The sequence below is a fragment of the Pelodiscus sinensis genome, chromosome 14 (assembly GCF_049634645.1).
Source record: "Pelodiscus sinensis isolate JC-2024 chromosome 14, ASM4963464v1, whole genome shotgun sequence".
Classification (NCBI taxonomy): Eukaryota; Metazoa; Chordata; order Testudines; family Trionychidae; genus Pelodiscus; species Pelodiscus sinensis.
The window spans coordinates 29,555,259-29,576,806 of NC_134724.1; the positions used below are offsets into that span (position 1 = coordinate 29,555,259).

Consider the following 21,548-nt stretch of genomic DNA (forward strand, 5'->3'; position numbering starts at 1 on the left):
ATTCTGACAGGAGTTTCATTAATATCATTATCCATTTGAGCTCCTGCATCATCTTAGCTTTTGTTCAGCTACAGCTCACTAAGTATACATAAATAAACTGATGTGTAATAGTATTCTACTATCATTAGATGATAACAAGGAATACATAAATACTGAACTACCGCTGACATTTATAGGTACTCCCTGGCTCTTGAGATTCTTGTTTATGCCTTCATCTGCTTGATCCTGGACTATTTCAATTCCCAACATCTTCTCCTAGACTTCCCTAGCAGCTCTAGACTGTTTATCATCACTTCTCACACACACACATAGGAGTCTGATCATATCACTCTGCTACTCAAACAACTCTGCTTGGTATTTGGAAACACATACAAGAGGTAAAGCATTTACCTTTTTGTATTTTACATTGTCTATTTCTTTATAAAAACCATTACAAAGAACACTACTAAATCCCCATTCATTTCAGGATCAAATTGAAAATAGATCTTCCCGTTTTCAAAGACTCCCATAGATTGATACAAGTGTGTTTTATGGACTTCCTCCACTCATCTAGTGCCAGCATCTCTGGACTCCATGTAACGTTACCATTGTAAGAGAGAGCATTTTCCTCTGCATCTCTGGCCATCTTGAAGGAGCCTTTCTGTATCCCCCTGCCTCATTGACTCTCTCTCTCCTTTCAAATCTTATCTGAAAATATCTCATCTCTTCATATTTCTCACCTGCTCCCTCACCATTTAACTCTATACAAACTGAATCACCCCAAAGCTACAGAAAAGCACTATGAAAACAATGTTTTGTAATGCTGCACTTTGTTTTCTGGAATAATATTGTTTTCTTTTTAATCTTTGCACAGATTCAACATAAGTGCATAAAAACAGAACAAATTCATCAACCAAATTGCCAGGAAAAATCTAATACCAGACTGCTATTTGTAGGTAATGCTTGGTGCTGATGGACTTGCACAGTAAACAAGATATAGGCTGATCTGTTTCAGGTTACAATTTTGGCAGTTAAAAAAAATTAATTTGGCAAACGGATCAAATATGCTTTGGAATAGGAACTGGAAAATAAATAAGACCAAGAAGCCATTTCCCTAAGTCACTTTTCCGATCAAATTTCCACTTTAAAACTTGAACTTTATATAGTCAATGCTTCAGCCTCAAGTGTCTTGTAGTAATTGCCTGGTATTTTCATTACTGGTCATGATGGCAGCAAATGCTCTTCGACAGAAACTGGTATTGCAATTTATCTGCAAAAATAAATCACACATTATAGCACTGCACTTTCTTCCCTTCCCCCAGCACTCCCCACCAGCTTAATTGAATCACTTCTTTAAATGTCTCCAGAACTGATGATTTGAGAGAGGTTTACTGTTTGAAATATTTTAAGAATTATCTTCCTTGAGTTGCATGCAGAATGATCTCAGTACTTACTCCAGATAAAAGTACAGTCCTAATTCTCTCCTAAATAAGATTTCTAAAGGCTCCTGCTTGACGCAGTTTGTGTAAAACAGCACCCAAACTTATTTCAGGGATTTTATAAAGAAATATTAATTCACTATAGAAAGATTTTACGTACCAAATGGGATCCACTTTATGAATATGATGCATCTATAGTCCTACTTACTTAATGAGGATTTTTGGAACTGTTTTAAGTTTTACAAATGCTACAAAAACAAACTTGTATTTTGATTTACTTTTTACACTAATGGTTTTAATATAGAATCCAAAGTAGATGGTGATGTCAGTCATCAGCAATGATTCCTGGCCTTTGGAAATCCAGAAACTACCATGCCATGTCGACATTAGGCAATTATTTTGAATTTACTAAGTTTGACTTCTGAGCACCCAATTTTACAAATTCAAAGTTCCATGTCCTCACTATGGGAAAGAATCAAATGTAGTCCAAGGTAGCACGTCTACATTAACGGAGCCTGCCTTGGACTCGGAGCCCTAGGAAGCATTCTGGGGAGCTGTGGGAGGCTTCCTGGAGGTCAATTAATTCGAATTAGTGGCACCAGTGTCTACACTAATGTTATTTGGGACTTACAAGTTCAGGAATAGCATTACTCCTTGTGAAAAGCAGGATTACAGAGTTCAAATTCCATGGCCCCTTATTCCGGAATAAAGGGCTTGGCAATGTGGACTCATCGCTTAGACAGTAGACTTTGGGGGGCTAATTTCAGACTAAGATCCTAGTGTAGACCAGGCCCCAGTAAAGAAAACTAGATCTGATATAATCTTTACTTGTAAATGAAATGAGATCAGTGGATCAGCTTTCAAACTTGTGATAGTGTCCATTTCATGGTGCACAGATCTATTCCTAGCTGTTGCCGTTAATCTGATCCAAAAGCTAAAGTATTTTAGTCCAGCCACAAATTATTCAGTTACCTACAAACCCATAGATTGGTGCAAGCAGAACGAGCCTAGAGGATTTGGAGTCTGTGGTTTTGATTTGGCCCATATTAGAAAGAGAGGTCAGTTGCAAAGTTTGGTTTTATCTTTTTAAGTCGATGGTTTAAACATAATGTTCTCAGCACAGATGTACCAGTAGATTGTTCAGATGGAGGCCAGCATTGCTTGATATGAAAGGCACAAGAGGAGTAGCCTCAAAATTGGAAGGTCTCTTGTGATCTGTTAGGGTATGTCTACACTACCACCCTAGTTCGAACTAGGGTGGTAATGTAGGCAACCGGAGTTGCAAATGAAGCCTGGGATTTGAATTTCACGAAGAGTAATGGTAGTTCGGAATAGGAAGCCTAGTCTGAACTACCTAATCCGTGCCGCGTGTAGCCGCACGGCACGAAGTCCGCACTAGCGGACATTTAAAAATGGCGGCGCCCGGCGAGATGCAAATGAAGCCTGGGAAATTCAAATCCCGGGCTTCATTTGCAACTCCGGTTGCCTACATTACCACCCTAGTTCGAACTAGGGTGGTAGTGCAGACATACCCTTAGAGACCATAGCCATCTGTGTGGGTGACCTCTGTCTGTCTAGCAGAGGAAGAGCCACATAAACTGTTGTCACCAGAGCATCACTAAAACTAAGACAGGGAGGGTGATGATGGAAAATATCTTGGGTCACTGCTCTGTAAAGTGTGTGCTAACAACGATGTGGTTATGTCCCATGTGCTCTTGACTCCACATACTCTACGCTGAGTGAGATATAAAACCTACCTGCCTACTTTGAACTTCTCTTCAATTTGCTTTTTTTGAATTTACTATTTGAAAAACACATCAAGCTTCAAATGGACTGACCTTTCTGCTAATGTATATCACCTAATGAACGGATGCAATTAACTAATTCATATTGGAATATTGCACTTTCCAGTTCACATTTATCATCTCTAAATGCTCGATCTGGTTTGCCAGTTTAAATTTTTTATTATTACCCTTTAAACTAAAGGAATAAGTCTTATATCTAATTAACTGAACTTACATATTCAATTAATAGATTCATTATACCTTAATGAATATGGATACAGCACTGGGGCAACAGCAGGTTTCTGTGTGGGAGTGTTCCTACTTATACAGCCTGTAAAGAACATGCTATGAAGCTCAGAGCCATTTTTTTCAATTAAACAAACCTGAGTGCTAAGAGCATAGTGTATGTACAATCTGCACAGTGTGAATTGGACAATTTCCTGATCTTTGCCCTCATTCTTGCATCTGACAGATTCACTCTTATACAACAAACCCAAGTGGCAACTTTCTGTTTCTGGAGAGACAGGAAATCTAGAGATTCCAAATTGAATTATTCTGAATTTGGGATTTCTGGAGAGAATGAAGTGGGAGGGCAACCCTGATTTAGAGCACCTAGACAGAGCAGGACAGGAAGCATCTCACTTGATAGGCACCGAGTAGTGGACTGCAGGAGAGTCCAGAGCCATGGTATAGAGTAAGGGTGTTAAGGACTAGTTGACCAGTCGATTCTCCCCTCCCCCACACTTGCTGTCTCTATCAGATAGAGGCAGCGAAGGGTGAGGAAAAGGGGTTACTTCAAAGCAGCAGCACTGCACAGATCCCATACTGAGCTCCATGCGGTGCTGCTGCTTTGAAATGCCAAGGCAGCATTTCAAAGGGGCAGTGCTGCAGAGCTGATTCCCAGCTCAGCTGTGCAGTGCCGTCCCTTTGAAGTGCTGCCACGGCATTTCAAAGTGGCAGCCGCATGGAGCCCGGGGTCAGCTGGGGATTCCGCAGCAGATCCTGAGTTCCAGGGCAGCATTTCAAACTGTGCAGAGCCCAGGATTACCTGGGAAGTCCCCAGCTGACCCCAGGTTCTGGGGAAACTCCATGTGGAATCCAGACTTCAAGTGGCATTTCAAAGAGGCAGTGCAGCATGAAGCTTGGGGTCAGCGGGAGCTTCCACTTTGAAATGCACAAGAGCACCCACTGGGGTCTCTTGTACATTTCAAAGTGGGCATGCCCGCGTGCAGCCCAGAGTCAGCGGGACTTCCCGCTGGCTCCAGGCTGCATGAGGAGTTCCTCATTCCTCCTTTGAAATGTACTGGTGCCCTATTGGGGGCCCTTGTACATTTCAAAGGAGGAATGCGGAAATGCCTATCGACTAGTCGAGTAGTCGATGGAAATTCCATTGACTACTCAGCTAGTAAATTAATCGATATTTAACATCCTTAGTATAGAATGACATTGTTATGAGAGATGACAGAAATCAAAAGATAGAAGAGGACCTCAGATCCATGAGCCCACATCAGCTTGTAGGAGCCAGCCATGAGTTTTCAATTGCAGGGCAGACATGCTAGAAGTAGGCAAATGGAAGCAAAAGGCAATGCCTGGATGCAAGGAGATCTAAGGGGTGGGTATGGCTGAGGGGTGGCCTTGGGAGTGAACTCACAACGTAAAGGGAAGGGGGTAGCAATTCAAATGGAGGAAGTTTTGTTGCCCTGCTAAAGATTCTACCTTTTCCATTGTCAAAGATTTACTTGCCAAAGGCAGCATTTTATATTGTTTTTGTGGAGATGGAATCAAATCCTCACCTCCCTTATGTTTTCTTAACATAATAGTCCACACTAAGTAGGCTTAGATCCATTGCCCTTCTAGAATCTTTATTGTCTTATTAGTAGCCATAACAAGGTCTATGGCTCATGCTATCATAAGGAATTTAGTTGCGGTAAAAGGGTTTGATTATGCATCCCATTCTGATTAGAAAATTGTAGAATTTATCTCAGAAAAATCCACTGGAAACATTTTAAGGCTCCCTTGCTTCTTCATGAAGCACAAACGTATTTACCGAGAAACCTTCTGTTTTCATAGCAACACCCACTTGATCTCCCTTTTGAAGTGTTTTTCTTCAGTGGTCTGAAATTAATAAAAAAATGGGAAATGAGCCAGTGATATTCTGTTCTTGCAGATAAAGGAGTGCAAAGCTCATGTGCCTTAATGGTTCTGAAAAGCAGAGCATATTTCTCTGAAAATGTACAGGGAGCTGGGCAGAACAATGTCAGTCCACTCTTAAAAGGCATTGGCCAAATCTGCCCTGATTTACACACCTCTCTCCCACACACATATAGTAAGATAGAGCTGCTTGTAGTGTAACTTACAAAAGGAGCATATATTAGTATTATAACCAGTAGGTTTAAGGAAAAGCCACCATTAACCCTGTTCTAAACTCCACTCACAATCTTGAAGGATGCTCATGTCATCTGTTGAGGATTGCCAGTATTCCTACCAGTATAATGCTGCGTACAGGCCAAGCTGGTAAACCTGAGAATGAGTGAAACCAATGGAAAACAAAAATCATGGTGTATCATCTGACCAGTTCTCTATATGGTAAAGGAGCAGTTACAGGAGAGGTGGAATGCCTGGATTCCTAATTAACATTTTAAATGTTTAATAGCATGTATAATATAGGCATAGATATGAAAACAGCCATATAACATTTTCACTGCTCTTACATTTTGAAACAAGGGCATCGACACAGTAACATTTCACTACTGTACTCTGCCCAGTACTGTACTCTGCCCAGCCCCTCAGTGTGAAATGTTATCTGTTCATGCTATTTCAGACAGAGAGCTATCATCTGAGAGAGCACACATTCTCAATGAAACATTGCACAGTTGTCATATACATGAGCATAAAAATTGCCCCACGGTATGTTCCTTAAAACCATGTCAATAAATGGGATGGCTGTATTCCTCTAGCTTCGAAAATGTTATCATTATTTGTTATTTCCTGAGACCTGATGATGTGTTCAGCCTTTTACAGACCAAAGAGACATGGGCTTTGCCCCAAGAGTTTACAGAATACCCAGTGACTGCAGTGGCCTTTGAATCAGGCACTTAACGCTACTGCCAGTGTGGAATATGCTTACAGTGTATACTAATGTAAATAACATGAATTCATAGGACTCTTTCAGATCTGTCACTCCAAAGAGCTGATGTTTCTTCTATGATCGGGGCTCTTTTACTTCTACATCTAGTATATGTTAACACTTAGGCATCAGAGATCATAGCAGAGGCTAGATGGAGAGAGATAACAAAGAGGGAAAGATGGTCTGCAAAAGTATTTCTTAGGTCAGGGCTACTCAACTTTGGAAGCCCTAAGGGCCACAGTGATACTCACAGCACATGCCAAGGGCTGCAACTTAAGTGTGGTTGCAGATACATGCAAATATAAATGCAAATATATGCAAATAGCTTCTTTCACACTGACAGGCATGAATACAAAGATTAACGCAAGACTACACAACACGCAGGCCCCATTTAAGTCAGTTCTGTTGATATTAATAAAATGCAATATTTACCCAATTTCCACCCATTTGACAGCACTTTTAATGAGCAATTACAGTCCAGGAATTTAACTACTAAAATGCATATCAACAAAAGACTACTATTTTGTTTTAACTCCCACCCGCGTAATCCCAAACTGAAACCCACAGGCCATGTGTTGAGTAGCCCTGTCTTAGGTATTCTTAGGTAATCAGTAATGCTGCATTTGAGTTTTCATCATAAAACAGTTGTTTTCTTTGACCACACCAGCAGTAATAATTCACTTACTAGAGAACATCTTTCAAAGACTGTATAGTAATTTTTCTATGAAAATGTAAGTTAGGCGAATGACATATGGACAGGAAGTACAGCTTATTTGCTATTGGGGTTCCTCACCTAAACCAACAGAGTTATAGTAGGGAAGAATTTGACCCATAGTACAATACAAATCGTGAAAGGTGTTTTGTGTTGTATGTTAATAATCTTGCTCACCCTACTTGTGTTGGGGTTAGCACTTACATCGTACAGTTTGTATATAACCTTTGTTCATTCCTATTCTGCTTGAGAGCGCCAAAGTAGTTCTATGCAGATTTCATGAATGTAGTGACACAATTTATGGGGCCCAGTTCTGAGGTTAAATATGGGCACATCCAAATGGAGGTCACATTAACACTGTAGACATGTTTTCCCTTTAAAAAAAACAACATTGGCCTCCCTGCTTTCGACTACCTGAATTTCATGCAAGTATGCTTAAACTATAGATGTTACATACATTGGAAAGACAAGTCCAGATGAAACATCATTAGCAAAAATCAATAAGCTACAGGCCAAGAGCATTAGTCTCTTTGTTCTGTTCTGCACATGTGCGACCCCCTCACCTCTCTGCAGTAATATCAACCTTTACAAATGAGCCGGGATTAACTGAAGTTCAGAGATGATGGTGCAGAGCTTCACAGATCTGGGGAGTTCCATCTCAGTTGTCACTTTTTAAGTTCTAAGCTCCCCTCGCAGTCTTAAAGGATGATCATGTCATCTTTTGGGTATTGCCAGTATTCCTACCAGTATGACGCTGTATTCAGGGCTAAGCTGGTAAACGTGAGAATGAGTAAGACCAACAGAAAACAAAAATCATGGTGTCTCTGATCAACTCTCAATATTCGTAGTATCCAACCAGCCCTGAAGGAGTAGCCACTACTGCTATAGTGAACTAGCCACACTCAACTGGCCAAATAGCCACATGTGGCTAGTGGCTAGCATGTTGGACACCACAGCCCTATACTGTAAGGCTGTGTCTAGACTGGCAAGTTTTTCCGCAAAATCATCTGATTTTGCGGAAAAACTTGCCAGCTGTCTACATTGGCCGTTTGAATTTCCGCAAGAACACTGACGATCTCATGTAAGATCGTCAGTGTTCTTGCGGAAATACTGTGCTGCTCCCGTTCGGGCAAAAGCCCTCTTGCGCAAATTATTTGCGCAAGAGGGCCAGTGTAAACAGCACAGTACTGTTTTCCGCAAAAAAGCCCCGATCGCGAAAATGGCGATCGGGGCTTTTTTGTGGAAATGTGCGTCTAGATTGGCCACGGACGCTTTTCCGCAAAAAGTGCTTTTGCGGAAAAGTGTCCTGCCAATCAAGACGCAATTTTCCAAAAATAGTTTTAACGGAAAACTTTTCCGTTAAAAGCATTTTCGGAAAATCATGCCAGTGTAGACGTAGCCTAAAGGAGCAATAACAGGAAAAGTGGGTTGCACGGATTTCTAATTACGTTTTTAAATGTTTAATAGTATTTCTTTTTCCTTATATTTCATATGTTCTTCCTTTCTGCCACGCACCCTCCATGCCATCTATATATTTGTTAGAACCAGAAGAATTCTTGAAATAAACCTGCTATGATTATCACTTAAGTCACACAATAAACTGAATTCACTACAGCTTTGTTGGTGTCCCTTTTATATCGGCTTTCTGCAAGGATTCTAGCCAGTGACTTTAAATGGACCGAATATATGTGAAAACTGCCAATTTTAAGCAAATATTAAAGAATACACCTCTGGAGCAAAGCAGGTCTGCATTGCCTCCTACTCAGGGCTATGGATACATGCCACATTCTAGACCTGTGTTAGAGAAAAAATTGCTATGAACATTCATCTTAATCAACTACTTTTCTTAAGTACGCCACTTATGACTCATCTTTCAGGGACGAGACACTGTGCTCACCACATTCTTGCTGTAATGAACATGTCATCGGGAACCTGCTGCAGTTTTTTACACATGTAATTATGCAAGTCGTTTTCTTTCATGGCTATAATAAAATGGTACCTTTTTACATGCTGTAATAACTAATATCCTGGACATGTAGCTTTGTGATGCAGCTTTGTGATGCGTGTGTCCCAAAATTCAATACATTGGGTTATAACCACACTGAACCCCACGATTAGACAGGACCAAAGTAATCTCTGGAATCACTCTCTTGAAGCAATTGAAGTAGTAGACTGCTGCGAAGGAAAGGCACATTTTACCCTTACCCTAATCCTGAAGAATGAGGCCTTCATTCTGGATGGGACAGATCCAGAATCCACTGATGTTCATGGGAATGGGAATTCCCACTGATTTCAGTCAGCTTTAGGTCAGGTCCTATATTCCTGCTGCTGCTAGGTGCTGACGCCTTCTACAAAGTCTGATTTACACTAGGATATTTCAGACACCTAATACCCAACGGATACAGTGCTGCTGGAGACATAAACTAGGCGTAGACACCTTTATCACCAGGACATCTAACCCACAAGTGGAACTGTAGCCAGTGGGAACTGCAGAATCTGTAGGTATGCCTACACTGCAATTAAAAACCCACAGCTGGCCCGTGTTAGCTGGTTCAAGCTTAGGGATCTTTAATTGCCGTGTGGACATTCCAGGCCCACTGATAGGGGTGGGGGTGCGGGGAAAGGGACAGTTGCCCTGGGGCCTGATAATTCAAACGGGCCCGGGGCTCCCAGCCAGGCAGTGCAGAAGGATGGCTGCTCTGTCCCTGCCCCTTCCACTCAAGCCCTCGTCCCTTCAGGGAGCACAGAGCTGCTCCCCTCCCCCAACCTTGCCTAGGGGCTCTCACAGGCTGTCAGCTCCTCTGAGATATTCAGACTCAGGCTGGAGCCTCAGCTCTGTGACCCTTCCCCCTCTGCAAGGTCCCAGAACTTGGGCTCAAGCCTAAAGTCTACACCATAGTTGAACAGCCCAAGTCCCATGAGTTTGAATCAGCTGCTGCAAGCCAACTGTATCTAACTGCTGTGTAAATATACATGAGGGATCCAAAAGACCAGTCTAGACACAATGCCAGGCCCCGAGCATCCACAAATCTCCATGAAGTCCCCTGCCAGGATTAAGTTCTTGGCATTACTGCATTTAATACCAACAAAGCCAAACAGATTAAAACAATGTGTCAGTTTGATAAAGTCAATCAAAGTGTCTACTGAGTCAGTGCTGCATCTGATAGGAACAACCAAGATGCTAATAACTTTTTGAAGAAGATAATTTTTCACTGGAGTATTATTCTGCACTGGGCCTGATCCTGTATGGTGCTCTCTTTCAAGTCAGTGGGAAGTAAGTTCCTGAATACCTTGCAGTATCAAGCCCCTCATCAATTTTATTTCATCATAGGGACTGCAATTAAGCTAAGCATTGTGGAGGCACAGACTCTCTTTCAGTGTCCCACCAGACTGCACAATAGAAAGCCACTGGACTGAGGCAGATTTCATTAAAGGCACCTACATTGCCTCATTTCTCTCTCATAAACAGGGTTCTCGAATCACTAGAGAATTAAGGTGTTTAGTCCATATTACTAATCAGTCTGTGAATACACAAAATCCCAGCACTTCTAAAGAAGCATTCTTCATTAGCTTCTGAAATTTCTCTAAACTACAGAATATGCTTAAAAAAAAGTCTAGAGCACATGTCTTTGGCAAGCTCTCATTCACTGGCACAGCCTCCCTTGCAGAAAGGTTTCATATGTCCAACAACTGCATAACTTAAATCCTAAACAGGAGCAAAACCAAGGGCTTGCTTTCACATTTGGCAGCTTATATAATCTCTCTCATCTTTTGGGGGAAATAAACATACAAAAGTTTACCTTGGTAAAAGGTAGCCTTGAGGGAAAGACAATGATTAATCCATTCACTGGAATTAGAAGAAAAAAAGTTCATTAGCTTCTGATTGTGAGGTTTCCAGTATTATCTGGTTCTGCTAATATAAATAGAAGCCAGCAAACTCAGATATCACAGGATGGAAAACTCATGATGAATCATCAGGTCATGTTGAGGGGATCCAGTCAGGGCTTGCACAGTCAGATGATTTCACTGGCTGTACACATGTCAAAAATCTCATATTTCAATGTATAAGTAAAAGTGTCAAAGTTCAGCTGAAGCAGAGATGATTACAAAGTAAATTTGAGGGATGCGTGTTGGTGCATAACTGGCATGATAGAGCAACAAGAGGAACCAAAAAATGAACGGGAAAAGCAAAAGAACATTCAAGGAGAAATTTGCCTTGAAGAACAGCTTTATAAAAGAAGCTCTGTCAGAATTCCTGGGAACATTTGTATTGATAGTAAGTGTCAGCTGCTTTCCTTCCTTCCCACTAATTTAATGATGGACAGTATTTGTAAGGGGGCATGTGTTGCTTTACCTTGTACTCTACAACTAGCATGGGTCACTGACTGACAAATAGTGCACAGCAGTGAACTAACTGCTTATATTTATGTAAGTGTGTTATTACTTCAGTCACTTGAAATAATTATTCATGACTATTAAATATAGACACTACAATTTTTATTGAAAGAACTTAACAATTATCTGTTAAAGCTTTCATTTGATAGATGAATAGGTTTTTAGTGATCTATCAACTTCTGAAAAATATGCAGATGTGAACAATAAATTTCAATAATCCTGCTTTTCTATTTAAAAAAAAATCAGGAATTTCTCAGTTCTCATGCATGAGTTTCATTTGTGTTGACCAACTAACCACATTGCCCATATAGGCATATTTTTACTGTGTTCCCCAGATTTAAGCCTGTGATTCCTAACAAACATGATGGCAGTTTGCATTCCTGAATCCTCAGGGATTTGAAAGCTTATCACATTTTGTTTGTAGCACTTACACTGTTAAATTTGCTGGAATCTGCAACTATTTTCTATTTCAGGCAAATATAAGAGCTCTCCATTATTTATTCACAACAACAAAATGCTTTACCTCTTTATTTCTTGTTTAAAAAAAATTTTTTTTTGGTATCTCTGCATATTAAAAATTAGAACACAAAGTAGATTTGATTCACAAAGACCCACTGAAAGGTTATTATTATTCTAAAAGCACATACAATAATGAATATATTATGCTTTCCAAACACTGATTAATCCTTTGTGAGTTGAGAATTCTTTTTTATGGATGGGTATCCTGAGACACAGAGTAAGTTAGTGTTTTACTAAAGAGAGAATTCAGTGAGACGATTGGGATTAGATTACTAGTTCTAACCCCTCCTCCCCCCTGCTTTCTTGTAGATGGAATGCAACTGTCTTGTGGTTTTGTTGAGTATTTCATCAAAGTGAAACTGCAACAGAAAATTAAAAACAAACAAAAATAAAAAAGACCTACCAAGACCCCAAACTAGGTACAGACATAATACTATCATGGAAAAGTGTATTTTTTTAAAATCTGTAGTCATGTCAGCTAGATTTAAAGCCTGTCTTCTGGAAGAATCCCAGTAGTTATGTAAGTGTTGAAAATGACGTTCTTTATCATACTTCACCCAACCAACACAGGCATTACATTTCTAACACATCTATACTTTATCAGAGCAAGACACTCAGATGCAAGAATCTCAAAGTATTTTAACAACAATTAAGTCTCACAATAACCTCATCAGGAAGGAAAATATTTTATAAATTAGGAAGCGTGATTAGAGAGGTTATATGAGCCACCCAGGAAGTCTGTGGCAGAGCTGTGAATATAACCCAGATCACCTGATGCCAAGCCTTGTCTTAACCACAAAATCCTCCTCTTCCCCCCTCTATTGATCAACCTGTATAAGTGAAAAAAAATGTATTCCAGTGTAGATGAGCACAGAAAATGCTATTATTTAATATTCTGCCTTGCAAGAGTGGAAGGAAATGCAACCCTACAGTCTATTGTGTAGCATAACAAGGACACCAAACTATCGTGGGGTTGGCAACGTGACTACATTTCACAATCTACTTCCCTTTTTTGGGTTTAAAGTTGTTTCAGCCTTGGATAATGCTGAAAAGGCCCACAAGCAGACAAAACTGAATAGCTGAGCAATCAGCAATCTGCTAAGAAGCTAGGCTAGTGTTTTGACTGCACAGGATTTTCTGAAATAATCCACAGCACAGGATTATTGTAACAAGGGGCTCCCTTTTCTGCATTGACTTGCCTCATGATTTAATGGCATCTGACTGGCAAAAGGATCTCTCACCTCATGGTTCACTTTTAAAAAAATATTAAAACTGATTTAATTTTGAGCTGGTAAAAAGGTATGACTGATAACTCTGGAGACAGAAATCTTTGAAGAGCAGGGACAGCGTGGGGGTGGACAGCAGAAATAAGAGCAGCTCCACACTGTCCCACTGAGATGCCTTACGCCTATCTAGAGTGAGAGTCAGACAGTTCAGTTATTCTGTTCCATCCAGAGCCTTCCTGGAGACATAACATCACTTGTGAGGATTGTTTGTAGGATGAGAGCTGCTTGTAGGTCCTAGCCACCTAGAAATGAGCTAAGGCCACCTATTGATTTCCCATTGGCCAGATATTGCAGTGGCTTTCAATGATTACCAAGTTGGGATTTAATGGAATAATACAAATAAAAAATAATACCTGGGCCAGTCACTTATTTCTCCTAGAGGTGGAAGGCCTCCAGATTCCAACCCCACTGAACCTGAGAAGATGTAGTACCCCCACCCCACACAAAGGCAAAGCAATCCTATTTTGGCTCCCGTTCTTCTGAGAGGCTTACTCCATTGAACCTGGACTGCTATATATTCTTATGTTACCGTGTCTGAAAGTTCACTCAGACTTGCAACGTTATTTTTCAAACTCTGAAAAATTAAGAGTGAAAACATTATAGGATTCATTTCAGGATATCGGTGAAGTAGAAATTGGTTATGAGGCAAAACTTGCCCTTCCACGGGGGTTCTGCCTACAGTGGAACTGGTGTGGCTCCACTGAGGACAGGCCTTGAGGACACCACACACAGCTAGCTAGCTCATACCCCCTGTGCCAACGCCTGCCTTCATAGGGGTTCACTGCACACCACAAACTCATAGGAAGCCACTGGGATGGATGGATATGAAGGCATATAAGTCAACTGATATTGCCACCTATATAAAAAGGGTCATAGCCCGCAGTGTAGCCTACTCCTGTATTAGACCCCTCTGCCACATGGGGAGAGGACTGCTCTCACCCTCAGTTTCTAAAGTATTCCCCAGCTCATTGAATGCTGCTCTCGTTGTGCTCCAGGACTAAAATTAGAGTGGTCCTGCCGTACACAGGCAGTGAAAATATTGCACTTCATCAAGTAAGGGTAACGTGTGCAATTTCTAAAAAAACAGCTTGGACTAGTGCAGTTTCTATGTGGCAGAGCTATACTAGCAGATGTGTGCTGTATGCAGCGTGCATGACACTGAAGATTTCTGTTTCCAGATTGTTTGCTAATGTCTGAAATGTTCATTTCCCTGTTTTTACACTTGAGTTGGTGGCTTTACATGTACCGTATGTTAGCAGCATCTAAAGTCTCAGTGTAGCTTCAATGAGTTTTTAAAGATGAAAGTCTATCTTTAACCCACCCAGTTATGGTGTGGCGGCAGCATTTGCAGCACATATATAAAAATAGAGACACCTGTTTTCTTCACAGCAGGTGCAGTGTAATGTGATTTTTGCACACGCAGTATATGGAAACCACAGTATAGGCCTGATCAGTCTAGTTCTGGCTGAGATTTGGCCCTGTTCTCATTAAGGTAGATTTTGCACTCCACCAAAACTGTCTGTGGGTTCTGACTCCCGCTCCCCCCAGTTCTCTGGGATGTTCCCTGTGTTTCTGTATGGCATCTGGGAGTCTCACTCATTTGTGTGTACCCCCCCATCCCATACCAACCTCCCACACACAGAGACAGCTCCCTTGCAGTGAGACTTCCCTGGCACCCCACAGCCAGGGTTCCTGCAGCTGGCTGCAGGCCTCACACAGTGGGGTCTGTGGGAAAGGAACAAAGCCTGTGGCCCTTTTCCTCCTTGAGCTCCACAGGGCTAGAGCAGGGGTCTCAAACTCATTTTACCTTAGGATATAATGCCAGTCCTCAAATCCTCCTAGCAGGCCAGCAGGCATCTCCCTCTGGCAACAGCTATGGGGGAGGGTCCTCCATGCATTCTGCACCACCCCTCCATGCATCTTCTGGCCCTGCCTGCTGCCCCATGCATTCCCCCCTCATGCATCCCCGGACCCTGCATGCCACTTCCAGGTGATATAAAACCCGCCGGGGATGGAGGGAGCTGCCTCCCCCAGCAGCAGTGCAGTGGGACTAGAGTAGCTTCTGGCTGCTAATTCCACGCCACCAGCACATCCTTCTGGCCCACGGGAGGTATGTGTGGTGCCATCCATCCATAGGCGTAAGCTGTGAAACTAGTGAAACCACTGGCAATGTGAAGGAGGGGGGTGCACACGTGGCAACATATACCTGCAAGGCAGGGCCAGTGCTGGCTGCTGGGGTCTGCACCACACCACGTGGCTCCCCCTCCGCCCCACCACTCACCAGCAGCGGCGGCGGGGAAGGCACAAGCTGAGCATCTCCAGCCTGCACGGTGCCGCTCTGGGGAGTGCTGGGAAGAAGTGAGGAGAGGTGGAGCAACAGGACGGGGGAGGACTAAGGGGACAGGGAAAGACAGGCCGGTGACTCCCCTGTTTCTCCTATCATCAGTCACCACTGAATGAACCTGACTAGAAATCAGTGATGCCAACTCTCCTGTTTTGATCACAAACCTCCTGATAATTGGGCTTTTTCCCCCTGGAAAGCCCCAGCCATGTCCTCATGTTGTGATCCCCTGCCACCACTTGGCACACCTGAAAGCAAAATCCTCAGGCGCCAGCCCACTGGCTGCAGAAGAACATCAGCTTGAGCGCTCCCTGGCCAGCGTGCTTTGCATTGTGACAGAGGCAGCCGGCATGGCTTCCAGGACTCCGGAGTGTCCTCTGCAGCTGGGACTATGTGGGCACTGGGGGTCTGGGGTGGGGCCAGTGCTGCTAATTGCCGAGTCCTTGTGCAGCTAACTCACCCATTCTTCTCCTAGGCCGGCAGCCACATGGGCCTGGTTAAATAACTTTCAAAATATTTTGCAGGCCAGAGTGGGGAAGTACTTGGGCCATACATGGCCAGGAGTCTGAGACCCTTGGCTAGAAGGAGAGACAGCACAGAGACAGTGACCCAACATAACAGAGCAATGGAGCAGAGGGGTGGGTATGTGATTTCCAGCTGATCCCAGTAGCTCTCTCATTAGGGGTCTGCATGGAGCCAGTCTGCCTCTCTGGTTTAAATCTTCTTTTCTCTATATACCATTTTCTAAAGCCACATCAGTGCAAAGCTGTCTTGCATCAATGCGGCATATAACTGTGCGTTTACACAGACACCACAGGGGTGTTGATGTGCTGCTCTAGTATTAAGTCAGACTTACTCCAGTTTACATCAGTGAAGCACGCTGGAATTGGAGCAGTGAACTGTTCCAAAGAGAGCGACCTCCTTCACTTGTACCCATGAGCATCGTGTATTTTCGGTTTTAACTTTCACTCTCGAGAGAATGTTTATTGTTAAAAAGCAATTTCCCAAAAAAACTGGCTAGGGAACCAACAACTCCGGAGTCCAAGAGGCAAGTAGGCCAGAGTGTGTTTGCTTGCTAAAGTAGAACACAAGCTTCCACTTACCATATCAGGGTAAGCGGGTGGCTGTTGTGCAGGCGCTCTCTACAAATAGCTTGTGTGTTGTTTGCTTGTGGCCTCCTACTGATGGCAGAGAACATTGCATTGTGTTTTATAGATGATGATGTATATGTTTCATGGTACATCTACATTGTAATTGGGGGAGGGGTGATTGCAATATACATACCCAAACTAGCTTTAACCAAACTAGACTGGGTACCTGACCATTGAAGATGCAGATGGATAGACTTTAACACAGACCATTCAAGCTTGCCATGACTTCACTACTGTTGGCACCCAAGCTAGCTAAATTAAAGCTAGCTTGGATATGTGTGTTGCAAATTGCTGCAGTCACAGTGCAGGCATACTTTTAAACTTGACTTTGAAGAGTATAGAGCTGTGGACTTAGGAGGGCTGATGTCCTGCTGCACTGCCTATGTCTGTGGTTGAAGTCACAACGCCTCCTGCAGAATGTATGCATGCATAACACCCATTGAAATGAATGGGTGTTTCTGTGTGCATAAAAACAGCAGTCTGCGGAGATCTGATTCACCAGTTGTGTTAAAGGGCTTGTCTACACTTGCACGTTTGGTTACAAAAACTGCTTTTTGGCGACAAAACAATTAGAGCGATTATACTGCAATGCAAATTTTGTCCAGAAAAACATCCAGTTTTGGCAACAAAAAATTTCGACTCATGAGAGATTTTGTGTTTTCCCCTCCCTTTATTGTGGACAAAGAGCCAGTGTGGATTCTGCTGTTTGTTTGGTCAAGAGAACTGGATTCTGCCATTATCTTACAATGCCTGCCCTGATGGCTCTGCTCAGAGTTTGTGATCTCTGCTGCCCCGAAGGCACATACCCTCTCCCCTTTCAGAGCTGTGGGAAGTATCTGACAGCTGAGTGAGCTGTTCCATTTGAGGAACAAAGAACAAATCATTGGAGTACCCCCGCTCTGCTGCTGCAGAGGGAGAGCTGGAGAGACTGCTGTGCTGCTTTGATATTCCTTAGCATGGAGAGCTCACAGAGCCACGATCAACTCTATCTTCCCACAACACTGTACTGTGGGATGCTTACCCACATTGCTTTGCTCTGTCATCAGAGTGCTAGAAATGTGGCCACAAAATGTCGACACCAGGAGACAGAAACACAGTTTGACTGTTTTTTACTTTAGGCAACTTTTGCACATCAATAGTACTTTTGTCATCAAACCTTTCCAGTGCACACATATAGCCCACGAGGCTACCACAAGCTGTGGGAATTCTGGTAGCAGTGGTTGTTTGACTAATGACCAATGGTCTATTTATCCTGTGCTCATCAACATCTTCACTTTATTTTCAAATGGCAAGCACTTCATTACTGCATTCACCACTCTCGCCCGTCACCCCCTCCCTACCTGGGTGTCTATTGTAAATAAATTCCTTGCTGGGTTTGCCCCAAAATACTATGTCTTCATTTATTCCTATCTGAAAAAAGCTACAAATCAATCATTTCCTGGACTGTTGATAAAGTCACAATCAAGTCAATGAACCCATTACAATTTAGCTGACTTCATATTTTCCTTCTCCCATGAACTTCTGCATATTAAGAATGGCAACTTTCTATATTGCAGATCCATAGTAGTGAAGATGCATTGTAAGCCCTCATAAAGTGCTGTTAATAGGATAATAGCAGGTTTACACCATGATTATTTATTTCTATTCATTAAATGAAAGATATTTAGCCTTCGTTATGGAATTCATTCTTACTAATGTTATATTTTTAAAATCAAAGATGATTTAAGTTTTCTCACAAAGTATCTATGTATTGAATGAGAGGGTTCAGAGATATTTTTGTGAATTATAAGATACTAGGGGGCTGAACCCCTACTTGCTACGCTCGCCAATCCCCCCTCTAGCTGGCTGCTTTCAAGAGAGCCTGTTAATCTTGCACTGAGCCCAGCTGTGCTCTCCATGGCCCCAAGTCACTCGCACTCTTCTCTATTCACACCCACCACACCCCTGGACAGGCCCCTCTATCCAAACACTCTTGGCCCATCCCATCTGCTCGTGCCCTTTAATCGCCAGTCAGTACCCCCTGCATATACCCTTCCCACTCCTGCCCCAGCTGCCAATAAAATAGTCTATGGTCCACAGACCACCCCACTCCTTCCATTCCTAGCCCCACCTCCATCCTTCATTCCAACACTCCTATTCCCCTGCTTCCATTCCTTCACCCACCATTTTCCCTAACCCCCCACCCTTCCCATCCCCCTCCTTCCATCCTTAGTTCCATCTCCATTCTCCATTCCTACACCCCCATAACCCTGTCTCCATTCCTACCCCATCATCCTTCCTAACCCCCCCAACACCTTCCTTCCATCACTACCCCCACCTCCATTTCTACACCTACCCATCCTCCCTAAACCACCCCCCCCACACTCCCACACTGCCCATCCCCCTGTCTCCATTCCTATATCCCCCACCGTTCCCCCTTACCACACCACCTATCCCCACATACACCCTTATCCCCTTTCCTCCCTCCCTGCGCACACCCTGTCCCCTCCCATGAACAGGCAACCTAAGCAACAAAGAAGTGGTACCAGGCCCAAATTTCTGAGGAGAGGCTGCTCTGGTTGCTGTGACAGCAGAATCTGGGCAGTTTCCTGGAGAGAAGGGGCAGTAAAGGTGCCATTGCTGGGGTGCTTTAAAGTGGAAAAGGGAGGTGTTTGTGGGTAGAGGAAATAGAAAGGAGACCGAGAAAGAAGCTGGAGGGAGGGGCAAAGAGTGGGGGTTCCTTTGGGATGCCAGGTTGAGAATGGAGATGGGAGTCTGAGAGGGAGTAGGAGAGGGGCTGAGGACACACATGGAGGATGGAAAGAGGGACGGGGAGCCATGCAGTGAGAGGGGTGGTCTCCAGGCGCCACCATGCAGAGGCATATGCCCCCCCCCCCGCTTTACCTCGTCCCCATTCAGCCATGTTGGCAGTCACTCTGAACTCTGCTGGCCTCCCCTCTGTGATGCCTCAGGGTTTGCCAGATTGCAGCAGCAGTTTCCACCGGAGTGGGTTGGTGCTGGTGCAGCCAGTCCGGGCATGGCAAAGGATAGGGCAGTAGGCAGCCAGAGATGTGGGGCATGGAGCCTGGCTTTGTTCCCAGTGCAAGTGGGCCACACCCCCTGGGCCTCGTACCAGCTGAAGCAGCTACCTAGGCCGGAGAGGATTGAGAGCCCCCACCTGGGAGGAGCATGGCTTTGTGGTCTTCGTCCCCAGGCAGTGAGCCAAAGCTCAGCCTGCCCTACATACGTGGTCACGCACCACAAGTAGCTGACAAAAGGGGGCATGGTGCAGTGGTTGCTTCCCCTGAGCAGGGGGCCTCCAAGGCTGGCCTAGCATGCAGCCAGCACCTCCCCTCAGCCACCAAGCTCTGTGCCACTTCCCCTGTGGGTCTGCTCCTGCTCGCTGCCTCAGGCCCTCTGGCCACTGGGAGGGCCCCCAACGTTCCCAGGTCCAGCTGCCCCAGAGGCTCTACCTGGGATTTCCCCTCAGAAATCAGAATAATGATGGTGGCACAATCACAGCCCCATTCCCTGCAGTAGGCTGATCTGGAGTGGCACCCAGACCCTGGCTGGAATCACTTTCTGCCCCAGACACTGTTCAGGGATCAGCAAAGCCACCTGGTAGCCCAGCCTGAGCAGATTCTGCCTCTGAAGGGTCCTGCCCACTCAACTCTGGCTGCAGCCTTTCAGGAGGCGGAATCTGCCCAGGCTGGGATGCCAGGCAGCTTTGCTGTCCCTGAGCAGTGTCTGGGGCAGGGAGGCCATGGGAGGGTGGAGCCTTCAGGACGCAGAGTGACACTCTGTTGTCCCACAGGAAAATCTTTTTTTTATACATAGAGAGATAAATAAAATAGTTATCACTGGCCTCTCATAACCACCTAGTTACCTGTTATCATTTGATTATTTCCATGTAACTAGCTCATCAGAAGGGATTTGAAATATGATGGGCTAGTCATGAATGAGGAAAAAAACTGATTATAAATGAAGGATTAAAATGCATTTATAACTGAAATTTTGATATATCATTTACTAAGGCAACACCCTTTAGAGCAATGTTCTATGCATTGTTTACCTCTGATATGGACATACTCTGAAAAGTGGTTCTAAAATGTCATGGAATTCTGTGCAGTATGATATCTGGCAATACTGTAGTACAAATAATACACACAAAAACCCAGTCATGATTTGAACGTGGTCCTGAACTTCCAGAGCATTTTACAAGTTAGAAATGTCTCTTTTCCTCCCCTATCTGCCAATGTCACAAATGCAGCCTGGGCTTGGATTAGAAAGCTTTCTGCCTCCTGCAAACTTACCAGTAACATGGATTCTGGAACTGGAAGTTTGTTGACAATCATGTTGACCTACAAGCCAAATAAGAATCCCTCTTTGTCTCTCAAATTTATTGAACCCACGTTCGAACAGAAGTCGAATTTAATAAATACATCCCTTACTTTTATCACTAAGGAAGACAGGACAACACACAGGCACCAGGTTGTGCTGAGTACGGGGGATATTTTTACAGAGGCACTTTTCTGGATATAATTTAACATACTTTATCAAAATTAGGTTTCTGCTCCAAGCAGCAGTTCATACCTCACAATAGCTTTAATTTCTAAGTGAGCTGAATGGTTAGCAGTGAAGTGGAAGAACTGGAAGGAAGATTAGCTAATGTTTTTCAAAGCTAAAGTGTTTTTCACAGCAAATAAGTTTTAAAAAAGTTACAGGAAATCCTTTGTGTTTCCTGTTACCCAAAGTGCAAAAGTGTGGTAGTCAGGCTTTCCAGTATATGACATTTTATTTTTTCGGGTGCTGTAAACACTCTGTACTGTGCAAAGT

General features: G+C 43.5%; 2 protein-coding genes across 4 annotated transcripts in view; one reads left to right on the forward strand and one right to left on the reverse strand.

The window, feature by feature from the left end:
• Positions 1-10,979, reverse strand: part of ALDH1A2 (aldehyde dehydrogenase 1 family member A2) — a 103,458-nt gene extending 92,479 nt beyond the window's left edge. Inside the window, exon 1 of the mRNA XM_006112469.4 lies at positions 10,842-10,979. The gene's annotated coding sequence lies outside the window, so the exon portion shown is untranslated. The remainder of the gene's footprint in view (positions 1-10,841) is intronic.
• Positions 10,980-11,011: 32 nt separating this feature from the next.
• AQP9 (aquaporin 9) overlaps positions 11,012-21,548 on the forward strand; it is a 67,029-nt gene continuing 56,492 nt past the window's right edge. For all 3 annotated transcript variants that reach the window (XM_006112465.4, XM_006112466.4, XM_075897325.1), the window contains exon 1: positions 11,012-11,317. In XM_006112465.4, coding sequence (XP_006112527.2) covers positions 11,216-11,317 — 102 coding nt within the window. In that variant the 5' untranslated portion in view covers positions 11,012-11,215. The remainder of the gene's footprint in view (positions 11,318-21,548) is intronic.